This window comes from Mercenaria mercenaria, chromosome 17 (assembly GCF_021730395.1).
Source record: "Mercenaria mercenaria strain notata chromosome 17, MADL_Memer_1, whole genome shotgun sequence".
NCBI classification, from domain to species: Eukaryota; Metazoa; Mollusca; class Bivalvia; order Venerida; family Veneridae; genus Mercenaria; species Mercenaria mercenaria.
In genome coordinates, this window is record NC_069377.1 from 67392829 (window position 1) to 67406384 (window position 13556).

At 32.6% G+C, this 13556-nt stretch overlaps 2 protein-coding genes across 14 annotated transcripts in view; one reads left to right on the forward strand and one right to left on the reverse strand.

The window, feature by feature from the left end:
* Positions 1-13556, forward strand: part of LOC123536344 (uncharacterized) — a 377622-nt gene that overhangs the window by 127043 nt on the left and 237023 nt on the right. The gene's annotated exons all lie outside the window — the stretch shown is intronic.
* LOC123537180 (aldehyde dehydrogenase, dimeric NADP-preferring-like) overlaps positions 1-13556 on the reverse strand; it is a 62697-nt gene that overhangs the window by 46349 nt on the left and 2792 nt on the right. For all 13 annotated transcript variants that reach the window (XR_006683473.2, XR_006683474.2, XR_006683476.2 and 10 more), the window contains exon 2: positions 780-923. Coding sequence is in view for 10 of the 13 variants with exons in the window: in XM_045320795.2 (XP_045176730.1) it covers positions 780-923 (144 nt within the window). In the remaining 3 variants the exon portion in view is untranslated. The remainder of the gene's footprint in view (positions 1-779; positions 924-13556) is intronic.

Genomic DNA, 13556 nt, shown 5'->3' on the forward strand with positions numbered 1-13556 from the left:
CTGCTCTGGTCGCAAAGGCAGAATCAATCGTGTCCAGCATGATATGGGTTAACCTAGAGAAAACAAATGAAAGGTAAAAAATGTTTCCTGTCACACCAGAGAAACAACGTCTGTACAACAATACATTTCTGATATTCCAGTTCCAGTAGTCCCCCTGCAAGCTGTATACTGTGAAACTTACTTATTTTACCATGTGGTTTTGTTGCTTTGAGAAAATGGATTTATAACATTTGATCTTGGATCAAATGGAAAAAAAATGATGATTTTGTGTAGGAAACTTCTTTTTTGATATTGATAGAAATTATTGTAAAGGATGACTTTTGGTACAAAATATGCACATGTATGTCATTGTGGAATTATAGTAACATGCTATATATACTTTGTAAAATTAAGCACTTTGCTCTGTTACCTATAATAGTGGGAAAACAGGTGATAAACAAGACCGTATGCTCAGAAAGAAATTATTTCCAGTACTCATCCAGGCAAAATACAATACTACTACTTCCAGAATGTTTTGAAATTATCAGAGTTAAAAACTTTATCTATGGTAAAATCATTCAGATGAATCTCTTTCTTACTTTAATTGTATATTGCGATATTTTTGCATGAAACAGACGAATACCAATGTCACGGTGTATATCCCAGACAAAAGGTAAAAATCTCAGAAATTTTAACTCAGAATCCCGGAAACGTTCTGAAAAATTATGGCATGTACGGTTAATATGCTATAATAGTAAGGCTTTAGGAGTACCAGAATAAGAACAAATTTATGTACAAACCTTGTTAAGGTCTTTCTTTAAGGCGTCAGAAAGTCTTTCCCTGTTGTCATCCAACAATTTCAGCAGTGCCATCAACTGTGACCTTCTCCATTCTACATTCTTTGTTCTTCCTGTCCGGAAAACACTCCTCATTGAAGTCACTACCTGCAATAAAATATACAGTTTTCTCTTAAATAACGTAATGAATCTCTTCTTCAAAGTGTGCCTTCTTTTCATGCCTTCTGTTTTCTACATTCATTTTTTATGGTTGCTGTGGGGGGTTAAGGAGGTAGGTTACCTTGTTACAAGGGTAAATTCAAATTAGTTGAACCGCAGCATATTTTTGTATTTCGTGTAATATGAAGTTTTAACAGCTACAATCTCAATTTCGTTTGTTCCTGTCCCTTCAAGTTCAATTTCTATCCAGGTTTGAAGAACATGACCCTCCAAAGGTATTTCATATTGAAAGAAGAAGGAAAATACAGATATTTAACACTTTTCAGTGTATTTTAGTTTCATTGATATCCATAGAAGTCTGCATAATTGATAATTTTACTAGTATGCACGTTAGCTTTCTAATATAAGCTTAAAAAGTATATGTCGCGGGGCTCGTGTTTCCATGGTAACGCATTTTCTCTCATTTTTTAACAACTATGTATAAAAATAGGGGTTTTCGACGGCTTCAGTGCCATTCTATTAACGACCAACATGGAATATTTGGGTAATATTATTAGCAAAATACCAAACACTTTACATGGTACCCTATTTTTCTTAAAGTTTAAAGTAACCATGGCAACGGAGATGTTTAAAATAGCTTGTATCTTGCTTTTTGTCGTAATTTCTTATAGAAAATATTGAAAAAGATTATCTTTCTGGTTGATGTAGCTTTAAAACATATTATTTCTAACGTAAGTTATATTTTCGTGTTATTTGCATTGATTTAAATAAATTTCACAGCTTAGAATACTTACAGCAGTACCCCTCGTCTGGCATTGTTCATGGAAAAATCGTTCAGCATGCTGCTGTTATTCTCATGGATATTGTTTAAATGAAAATAAAAAGCCGAAGCTGTGTTTCTTAAATAGACCAGTGTCAACACTTTTAAATTTTACATTTAGATACATAGGTCACGGGCTTTGTTTCCATGGTAACAGCAATTCAAGAAACCACAATTTTCTGCTGAAATTTGAGTATATGAGTAACAAATTATCAACAGAAACTGAACAAGAGCTGTCCATAAGACAGCCAAGCTCGACTATTCGAAATATTGTCACAGAAGCTGGAAATTATTACCCAAAAAGTTAAATATCAAAAGAGTTCAAAAGGGGACATATCAGAGTTATGGGACTTGATGCTATCAACTAGTTTTATAACCCCGAAGAAACATGTTAAGTTTCAATTCAATATCTGCATTAGTTTTGGGGATAGTAACTTGCATGTAAAACTTTAACCAGAATTTTCTAAGTCCAAAAGGGGGCATAATTTGCTCAAAATACATGTTAAGAGTTATGGAACTTGACCCAGTGAGGTAGGTAACTGATCTAGAAAAAGAATAAATAAGTTCCAAATCTATATGCCTTTTAGTAATAGCTGTATGTACTTGCACGCAAAACTTTAACCAGAATTTTCTAAGTCCAAAAGGGGGCATAATTTGGCCAAAATACATGCCAGAGTTATGGGACTTGACCCAGTGAGGTAGGTAATTGATCTAGAAAAAGAAAAAATAAGTTTCAAATCTATATGCCTTTTAGTAATAGCTGTATGTACTTGCACGCAAAACTTTAACCAGAATTTTCTAAGTCCAAAAGGGGGCATAATTTGGCCAAAATACATGCCAGAGTTATGGGACTTGACCCAGTGAGGTAGGTAATTGATCTAGAAAAAGAAAAAATAAGTTTCAAATCTATATGCCTTTTAGTAATAGCTGTATGTACTTGCACGCAAACTTTAACCAGAATTTTCTAAGTCCAAAAGGGGGCATAATTTGGCCAAAATGAAGGTCAGAGTTATGGGACTTGGTGCTATCAACTAGTTTTATAACCCCGAAGACACATGTGAAGTTTCAATTCAATATCTGCATTAGTTTTGGAGATAGTAACTTGCATGTAAAACTTTAACCAGAATTTTCTAAGTCCAAAAGGGGGCATAATTTGCTCAAAATACATGTTAGAGTTATGGAACTTGACCCAGTGAGGTTGGTAATTGACCTAGAAAAAGAATAAATAAGTTTCAAAGCTATATGCCTTTAAATGATAGCTGTATGTACTTGCATGCAAAAACTTAACCAAGGTGTGACGCCGACGCCGACGCCGACGCCGACGCCAGGGTGAGTAGAATAGCTAGACTATTCTTCGAATAGTCGAGCTAAAAATAGGTATTAAAATTCAAACTGCTAGATTTTTTTTTATTTCAAAATGGCCGTAACAAGTAACCTTTCACCCAACTATATTCCAAATAACATTGGTTACCACCATTCATTTTCTTACATTCCGCATAACATTTCTATATAACTACATTAAAGAAGCAAAATATTGATCATTATTCAGAGCAAAAGACTCATAAAAAATATTTCAGCAAATAATGGTTATTTGAAAATAGTTAAAATAAAGAAAGTGCACAGAATTACGTACTTTCAAGATAAAAGCTATTAATTTTGCGCGGTAACTGACACGTAACGTCATGGCGTCAATGACGTCATTTTAAGACAACATTGTTTTGAAGCGTTTCTGCGGCAATTTATTCATTATTCCTGCATTATTAAACCATAAAGCATCAGATCGAAGACAGGTTCATGATTTGTTTTCAGAAGAATGAATATACAAACACATTTAGTTTGTCGTAAACGTCGTCGTAAATCGTCACGTTAGCTTCCGGTTGGACATGCGCACATACAAATATGAAGGTAACCTACCTCCTTAAGAATCAATAATAGTTGCCAAGATACGTGACATCATTGATAAAAGGCATATGTCTGCAAGCAGTGGTTCTCTTTAAATTTTCAACTGTAAAAACACTCACTTTGTGCTGTCACTTCCATTTTGGGGGTCAGTGTTTGGTAGTTTTTCATTTTTTGTTGTGATTTTTTTTTACACAGAAATGGGTTTTTCCACTCTCAAAATAAAGAGATATTAGCTAACTCTGTGACTTCCTTCCTTTCTTTTGGCTAATAGTTCATTCAAAATACTTGTACTTGTAAAAGCGGTCCTCAGTATAAACATTTTAACATATTCCGGTGAAGTACAATAACAATGACTCAGGAGACACTTGTAAAATGAAGAATATGTACTTGAGTTTTACAAGAGCTTAGTGCAGTTTTCAGCTTTTTCCCTATTTCTAGATCATGTATGTAACATTTTAAACCAATCTGTAATGAAAATGTACAATTAGCTTTAATATTATATGATAAGACAATTGTGTTTATTAACACTATTTGCTTTTTTCATTTTTAGTCCTAAATTTTCCACTCTATGTTTAAAATACAATGACAGCAGGGTAAGCAATTTCAGTACTAAGTGATATTATAATTTTGAAACTGGTTGTATTGAAATATGATCATTAATTCCAATGATTTAATGTACCAGTTTACTTTCTAGCATTTTGCTTTACTAAAAATAGGTGGTCAGTACATAAAATAGATTTTTTTCAAATCATTAAAGCAATAGTGCAATTATAAGACATACAAGAAAACTGTGTTAGTTTGTATAAGAAGGCAAGCAAAAATTAATCCAACAGGCAATGTCAAAAAACAGATACTTGCTAATATACCTTCAATTTAAAGATTGTTTTAAACCTTGCTACGATATTCTAAACACAAAATCATGGCCCTTTATCATTTTTTTCACATTCACAATCATTGTTAGTACAGAAGGTTTAACCACATCGAATTATTCTAACTACATAATCCTGTTGTGAAATTTATTTAAATACATCATACAGGTTCTATAAAGTCAACTTGTATTTTGTTTCATGTAAAAAATTGATACTCCCAGCTGGTTAGCTAACAAAACTTGGACAAGGCAGTGACAATTTAACAATACTGGTTGGTGGTCTGGTGGTCTAGTGGTAACATGCTTGACTATAAATCCAGAGGTCCAGGGTTCAAATCCCATCGAAGCACTGGAAATGTCTGACATGATGCTCTTGAGTGTCGCCCACCTAACTAAGAGGCCAGTACTGGTTCTTGCCAATAAAGATGGCTTCCCATATACTGGTGCTATACACCACACACATTAAAGAACTCAACTGTCTATTTGCAAACAGCTAGGCTAAGTTAGCCGAGCAGGCCTGTGTCTAGAGTATTTCTCTCTGTTCTGGGGTTGTTTTTTTTCTTGCTTTGTAGCTCTGATCGGATCACTCGTGTCTTTAATCCTAATATACTGAGGTAAATTGAAAATGTGATTATGCTTCATTTCCAGTTGACTTGTACCTGAACATGATATGGCTTCATCAGTCTTTGTCAAGAACTTGCATATTGTCATGTTGTATTTTATACATAGGGTGCATTTGCCTGTATTTAAATACGCAGAAATAAATGAAAGATAAAATCTTTATTTCATTATGAATTTACAGAATAAGCAAGTCAAAAATATAAATACTTTTATTCATCAACTTTAACTATGCTTGAAATGTTGAGACCATACAACATTTTTGGTGAAAATACTGAAGGGTCGTTTGAATTTTCGATTAGTGCATATACAATCAAATAATTTAACAAATACGGCAACATCAGCAAACAATTCAGATCAAGCCCTTATAAAATATATAGAAAATAAAAATATTTTTGCTCATTCTTAATACCTGGTAAAATAATTCAAGTAAACTTGTCAAATTTCTGAATTATTGAAAATTTAATTTCAATTTAAAGACTGTTATTAACAGCGTCAATATTTTAGAGTTCACAAGTAAATTTTTAGCCAAGTATCATTATGTTTCTATGTCTTTTTGGGGGTTGCCTCATCATTGTAATAATATATCTCATTCATCACCGTCATGTATTATGAATGAAATAAAATGTATGACCTAGGAGAAACAATGAAACTGGAAGTGCGATAATTGATACATTACTTTCTACAATGAAATGAATTATTTCCTTAATACCTTGATTATTATCAAATTTATATACTGTATACTGGGTGACCACATTTTGAAGTATTAGTAAACCTGCAATTTAGTAAATAAATCAAACAAGAGGGCCAAGATGGCCCTAGGTCGCTCACCTGAAAAACACACCATAACAGTGTAAACATGTTTGACCTAGTGATTTCATGGAAACAAATATTTTGACCATTTTTCATTAAGATTGGACTAAAAATGTGGTCCCTTGAGTTTAAACAAGTATTTTCTTAGATATGACCTACGGCATAGCCAAGAATAAGGATACCCCTGATGTTGCACATATGGTGAATTTTAAACTCAATCAAAATTTCCTATCTTATCATGTGATTTCAAGGTACATCCTTTGCGCACAAGAATCTATCAGGGTTTTCTTCAATTATGCGAAATAAAAAGTTACAGATGCTCAAGGAACCACACCTCTTAGGGCCTACGGACTCTACATGCCAAAGCATAACATACCTAGATAACACAGAAAAAGTTATTCATAGTGTTGAAAATAAATTAAATAGTTGCATTAAGATGTTTTCAATATTGCTTTAAGGAATATGAAGTTGATTTTATGAATTTCATAATATATCCAGAGCTGGATTTCAAAGTACCATCAAATGAGACAATATGCACTGCCTTCCAATTTACATTATGAACAGAAAACTAAGAAGAGTATGGCAAGCTTCCTTGAAACCTATTAAGAAATATGTATATAAATTGAACTAAAGGTTTCAGATAATAACTTTAAACACTTTTCTGATACAGAACCCAATACAAAAATCATATCAGGGCCAACGGACTCTACATCCATGTATGGTTACTAGTAAAATAGTTGCTGCAGTATAATATTTCATAGTCAGTTTCCAGAATTAGTGATATTTTCTGATAGTCTTATAATTCTTAGATCATTTAAGAGCATTATTAACTAACAATTTTATTTTATTTCTTTTTTTTTTTGCATTTTGATTATTTAAACTTTGTAAAGACACAAGTGAACAAACTGTTTCATCATAAGAAGAACATGAACAAATCATTGAAATGTGTCAGTGTACCTCATTTATGGTTTTAACAGGAAGATTAATCACATTCTAATATGTTCTAATTTCCAGTTGACTTGTACCTGAACATGATACGGCTTCATCAGTCTTGGCTTTGTCAAGAATTTGCATATTGTCATGTTGTATTTTATACATAGGGTGCATTTGCCTTATTTAAATACGCAGAAATAAATGAAAGATAAAATCTTTTTTTCATTATGAATTTACAGAATAAGCAAGTCAAAAATATAAATACTTTTATTCATCAACTTTAACTATGCTTGAAATGTTGAGACCATACAACATTTTTGGTGAAAATACTGAAGGGTCGTTTGAATTTTCGATTAGTGCATATACAATCAAATAATTTAACAAATACGGCAACATCAGCAAACAATTCAGATCAAGCCCTTATAAAATATATAGAAAATAAAAATATTTTTGCTCATTCTTAATACCTGGTAAAATAATTCAAGTAAACTTGTCAAATTTCTGAATTATTGAAAATTTAATTTCAATTTAAAGACTGTTATTAACAGCGTCAATATTTTAGAGTTCACAAGTAAATTTTTAGCCAAGTATCATTATGTTTCTATGTCTTTTTGGGGGTTGCCTCATCATTGTAATAATATATCTCATTCATCACCGTCATGTATTATGAATGAAATAAAATGTATGACCTAGGAGAAACAAATGAAACTGGAAGTGCGATAATTGATACATTACTTTCTACAATGAAATGAATTATTTCCTTAATACCTTGATTATTATCAAATTTATATACTGTATACTGGGTGACCACATTTTGAAGTATTAGTAAACCTGCAATTTAGTAAATAAATCAAACAAGAGGGCCAAGATGGCCCTAGGTCGCTCACCTGAAAAACACACCATAACAGTGTAAACATGTTTGACCTAGTGATTTCATGGAAACAAATATTTTGACCATTTTTCATTAAGATTGGACTAAAAATGTGGTCCCTTGAGTTTAAACAAGTATTTTCTTAGATATGACCTACGGCATAGCCAAGAATAAGGATACCCCTGATGTTGCACATATGGTGAATTTTAAACTCAATCAAAATTTCCTATCTTATCATGTGATTTCAAGGTACATCCTTTGCGCACAAGAATCTATCAGGGTTTTCTTCAATTATGCGAAATAAAAAAGTTACAGATGCTCAAGGAACCACACCTCTTAGGGCCTACGGACTCTACATGCCAAAGCATAACATACCTAGATAACACAGAAAAAGTTATTCATAGTGTTGAAAATAAATTAAATAGTTGCATTAAGATGTTTTCAATATTGCTTTAAGGAATATGAAGTTGATTTTATGAATTTCATAATATATCCAGAGCTGGATTTCAAAGTACCATCAAATGAGACAATATGCACTGCCTTCCAATTTACATTATGAACAGAAAACTAAGAAGAGTATGGCAAGCTTCCTTGAAACCTATTAAGAAATATGTATATAAATTGAACTAAAGGTTTCAGATAATAACTTTAAACACTTTTCTGATACAGAACCCAATACAAAAATCATATCAGGGCCAACGGACTCTACATCCATGTATGGTTACTAGTAAAATAGTTGCTGCAGTATAATATTTCATAGTCAGTTTCCAGAATTAGTGATATTTTCTGATAGTCTTATAATTCTTAGATCATTTAAGAGCATTATTAACTAACAATTTTATTTTATTTCTTTTTTTTTTTGCATTTTGATTATTTAAACTTTGTAAAGACACAAGTGAACAAACTGTTTCATCATAAGAAGAACATGAACAAATCATTGAAATGTGTCAGTGTACCTCATTTATGGTTTTAACAGGAAGATTAATCACATTCTAATATGACTAACAATGCTTTAATCATCACAACGATAGTATGTTGACGTATCGTCAATGTGATATTTAGCGCCGTGTACCCATCAAGAAATAGCACTTTCAAATGTCATGAAATATTTAATTTAATAATATGTTTTAAACAAAATGCCACATTGCACAAATGTGTTGATTAATTTACAAACATACTTAGTTATTCGCTTTGCTGAATAATTCACAGTAATGTTAATCCGAATTGAACTCTACCGCAAGACTTATTACCATTTACTGTCCTGGCGTGTATAAACAAAGGCCTACTTTTGGCGCCATGCTTGCACGAAGAAACAGTTCCATTATGATTATATTTGATATAATTTTTACAATAAAAAAATTAATAGAATTGAAATAATTTATAGCAAAAACAGTGCTTTATCAATATCACTATTTATACACTCGGGCGGTTTCACTTGGGCTATGCCCTCGTAAAATTAATATGTTCGACGTATAACCGCCCATCTTGTATAAACAGTGATAAAGCACTGTTTTGCTATAAATATTTCTTAAATAAAACATGTTTAAACCTAGAAAAGAAGTTCCTGAATTCAAATATAGAATGGTTGCATATAAACATAGACTAATATAGGGCTACGGACACTACACAATATGTTTCATCCCTGCTTCAGTCAACAGTACACAAAATTATGCAAAAAATTGCTTTCTTCAGCTATTTGGTTCCTTGTTACAGGTCTCATGTTTGATATGTTTGTTTCTTTACATTATCTGGAAATAGACTGGTAAATGTAACAGAAACAGGACTCGTTATGGAAGTGTAGAGTCCGTAGGCCCCTTGTATAACATTTTAACTTGTATTTATTATCAATATATAAACACTTTGTTAATGCAATTTTTATTATAAGTCTGATACAGTGTATCCTTAACCGTACTTTATGATACTAAACAAACATCAATATGCATTAGATCTGTAAGATAAGTGTTGGAAATTGGCAAAAATGTAATTAATTTATTACAATTATCTTTTTTCCAATTATACTGTTTACTATCAACATCTTAGATGTTTGAAAGAATGAAGCTCTTTTGTTATATCATAAAATGAGAAAAAATATTAGTATAAGATATGATTATTGCATAAAAAATTCTGATTTAGTTGCATGAACATGGGGGCTACGGACTCTACAGGGCTACCGACAACCATTTTTTGTTCAAAACTTTTTTCTGCTTCTTCTCTGAAGAAATGTCTTTTCTGTAGTTAGTATGTAGGATAACCCGAAAATAATCAAAGGTTCATTTTTATATTGCTCTTGTTTTTGTGCAAGTGGTACACTGCTGAAAATGGGGCTACGGACTCTACATAAAAATGTCAAGATTCAGCTATCATTTTTCAGAAAATAATGTACTGCAAATCAATATCTTGCTTTTAGATGCTGGCAAATGTGTAACTTTTTCATGATTATAATGATTATATCTGCCAGTTCAAAGAATAACTTTGGTATTCCCTTTTGTAGAAACAGAGCAGGTAAAAACCATCAACGCATAACGAAGTGATGGATTTAGTTACTTACAAATATCTTGAATATTTTCGGACCAATTTCAAATCTGTAAAAAATATGTCTTACCTGAATGTCAGTTGAAGTTTGAAAACTTGAAATAAAAATTGTAACAAACTAAAATAGTAATTAAATAAATGGTCAAAAAGTAATGAATTTTTCGTGCAACAGCATAACGATTAAAAATGAGCCATTTTTCGACACTCCAACCCTTGTAAACAAAAAAATACTGAACAAGAGTATGATAAACCATACATCACCAGAAAGCCCTAACAAATATCTTTTTAAAAAAGAATAAGATGATACTGTATTCCTTAAATGTTGTCAGAAATCAACATATAACACAGGGGAATATGAAAGTGCCAATTTATCTTGGCTTTGCCGCTAGTGACCTAGTTTTTGACCCCAGATGACCCATATTCGAACTTGACCTAGATTTTATCAAGGTAATCATTCTGACAAAATTTCATGAATATCAATTGAAAAATACAGCCTCTATCGCATACACAAGGTTTTTCTTTGATTTGACCTAGTGACCTACTTTTTGATCCCAGATGACCCATATTCAAACTCGACCTAGATTTCATCTAGGCAATCATTCTGACCAAATTTCATGAAGACCAATTGAAAAATACAGTCTCTATCGCATACACAACGTTTTTCTTAGATTTTACCTAGTTTTTGACCCCAGATGACCCATATTCGAAATTGACCTAGATTTGATCAAGGCAATCATTCTGACCAAATTTCTTGAGTATCAATTGAAAAATACAGCCTCAATCGCATACACAAGGTTTTTCTTTGATTTGACCTAGTGACCTAGTTTTTGATCCCAGATGACCCATTTTCGCTCTTGGCCTAGATTTCATCAAGGTAATCACTCTGACCAAATTTCATGAAGATCAGTTGAAAAATACAGCCTCTATCGCATACACAAGCTAAATAATGACGGAAGACAGACGACAGACGACAACATTGAGCGATCAGAAAAACTCACATGAGCATTGCTCAGGTGAGCTAAAAAGGAAATGATATTACCTTTTTCATGCTTCTTCCTAAAAAGAAGATTTCCTACACAAAATCGTGAATATTATTTAACAGTTTAGTGACTACAATTTTCATTTGGGCATATATTACTTTATTAAACTTTTTGCTGTGTTTTAAGGAAGTGGGAAGGTATTTACAAGCAAATCTGATTTGAATGAACTTTTTAATTCTTTTTCTGTTTTTTTAAACTATTATCGAAATGCATTTTTACCAGTTGTCCACAATATCTTGTATATTATGACAGAGGCTTGTGGTGTTCATAAATGTGTATTTATATTATGTCTGTCACCTTAATTTTTTATTCCTGTGGAGTTTCTAATTTTTCTACTTTAATAAAGAATGAAATGTAAACATTTTGTACTTACTGTCACATGTACCAAGTGTTACTTATTTCATCATCATTTATAATAATGACAAACGTTCAACATTGATACATTATGGCCATAACTGTATACAAAATTTTTCTTATGCTATCTGCTTCTGATTGATATAAAACTTGTATATTAATTTTTTCTCAAGATGTCTTGCTTCTGATTAGATTGACCAATGATTTGTAAATGGTTGTTTGAAATATTAATCAACTAAAATCAGACAGATATTCAAATTAATATAAGGTCCTTATTTACAAAATTCTAGCTCAGGTATCAAACCTGTGTCTTTGACCCTATACCAGCTAATTCAAACCAAAAATGTTTCAACAACTTATCACAAACCACTTGACCTAGGATGAGTTTATGGATCAGAGACCCCTGCAAATACAAGCATGACAGACTTAGCTTTCCACAACCTACCTAGGTCCAAACCAAATGTCTAGATAACCTTAAACTGCTGTTTTAGACTTGAAAACTTACAATATTTCCTATTAAACCCCCGTTTCAAACCTTGTCTCAAACATTACCACGGTTAAACACTAACCTCAAACCATCAGCTTTTACTGCGACCCAGACCAAGTATGTGCATTTAAGAAAAAATGTTCATACAGATAACTCGCCAATAACGGATCACTCTCTAAACTTTTAGCATGTAGTGAAGTATGTTTAGACTTTGATGATATCTAAACTTACTAACACTTAGAACTATTACTCACATTCATATACCCGGTGGTAAATGTTTGATTTATTTCAATTGATTTTTTATGTCTGAAGTTATGAAGAAATATTCAAACCTGTCCGATTCACCAATAGGGAATCACTTTTGCCTATAGGGGATCGCCTTGTTTATAATCATATTTTCTATCCATTTAAAAATAGATCTTTTTCTGACAAAACATGACTGTGGTATTAGAAATAAACATTTCAAGACAGAATATAATGAGAATCAGTATGTTTACATTTCAAACCAAACAAGATATATTTAGGTAAAAGAATATAGCGCTAGTTTTCACAGTTTTTATGCATAATTAGCACCAACTATATTTAAAACTAAAATCAAAATACTGATGCATGGGACCTTATTTATTTATCTAAATTTGCCAGTTCAAACCATTACAGTATCAAATCAAGCATTGATTTGTATTTTTAAGCAGAATAAACAACCTTTTGATTATCACTGAAATGGGTGACCCTCTACTGGTTGAATGGCCACCCTTGCTTGATGGCACATTATTTCATCGAAGTCAATCAAAAATAAAAATCACATTATTCCTATAAAAGTGTGTTTCACTCTTCAAAATGGTACCAAAATCAGGGGCGTAGCCAGGATTTTGAAAAATGTACGCAGTACGAGGCACGAAGTGCCGAGGGGGGAGAGTGTGGGAGGGGGTCTCCCCCTCCCACCTGTGGGGGTCCGGGACCTCCCCCGGGAAAATTTTGAAAAAAAGAACATGAAAAGACGCATTCTGGTGCATTTTAAGAAACGCATATAGCAACCCATGAAGAACTTTAGCATGCTGTGCTGCTTTGACCAAGTCACATTGAGGGTCTTGCATTGAATCCGTCAAAGGATTCAATGTATCTAAGGGACCGCTGACGCAACACAAATTGACAACAAAGTCAAAAGACAGGACAGCCTTTTGAAGGCTTGACGCTGTGGACAGTTTTGGTGTCCATGCCAACTTGAAGGTCAGTAAGTGTTTCTAGAATTGACTTGAAGTGGGTATAGAAAGCAGTGATGCTTTCCGAGTGCTGAGACCACCGTGTTGGGCAGAACTTCTTTAAGGCTTCTCCGTCATCGTTATGAGAGCTATAAACTCCGAGACGTTTCGGAGAACTTGTGAT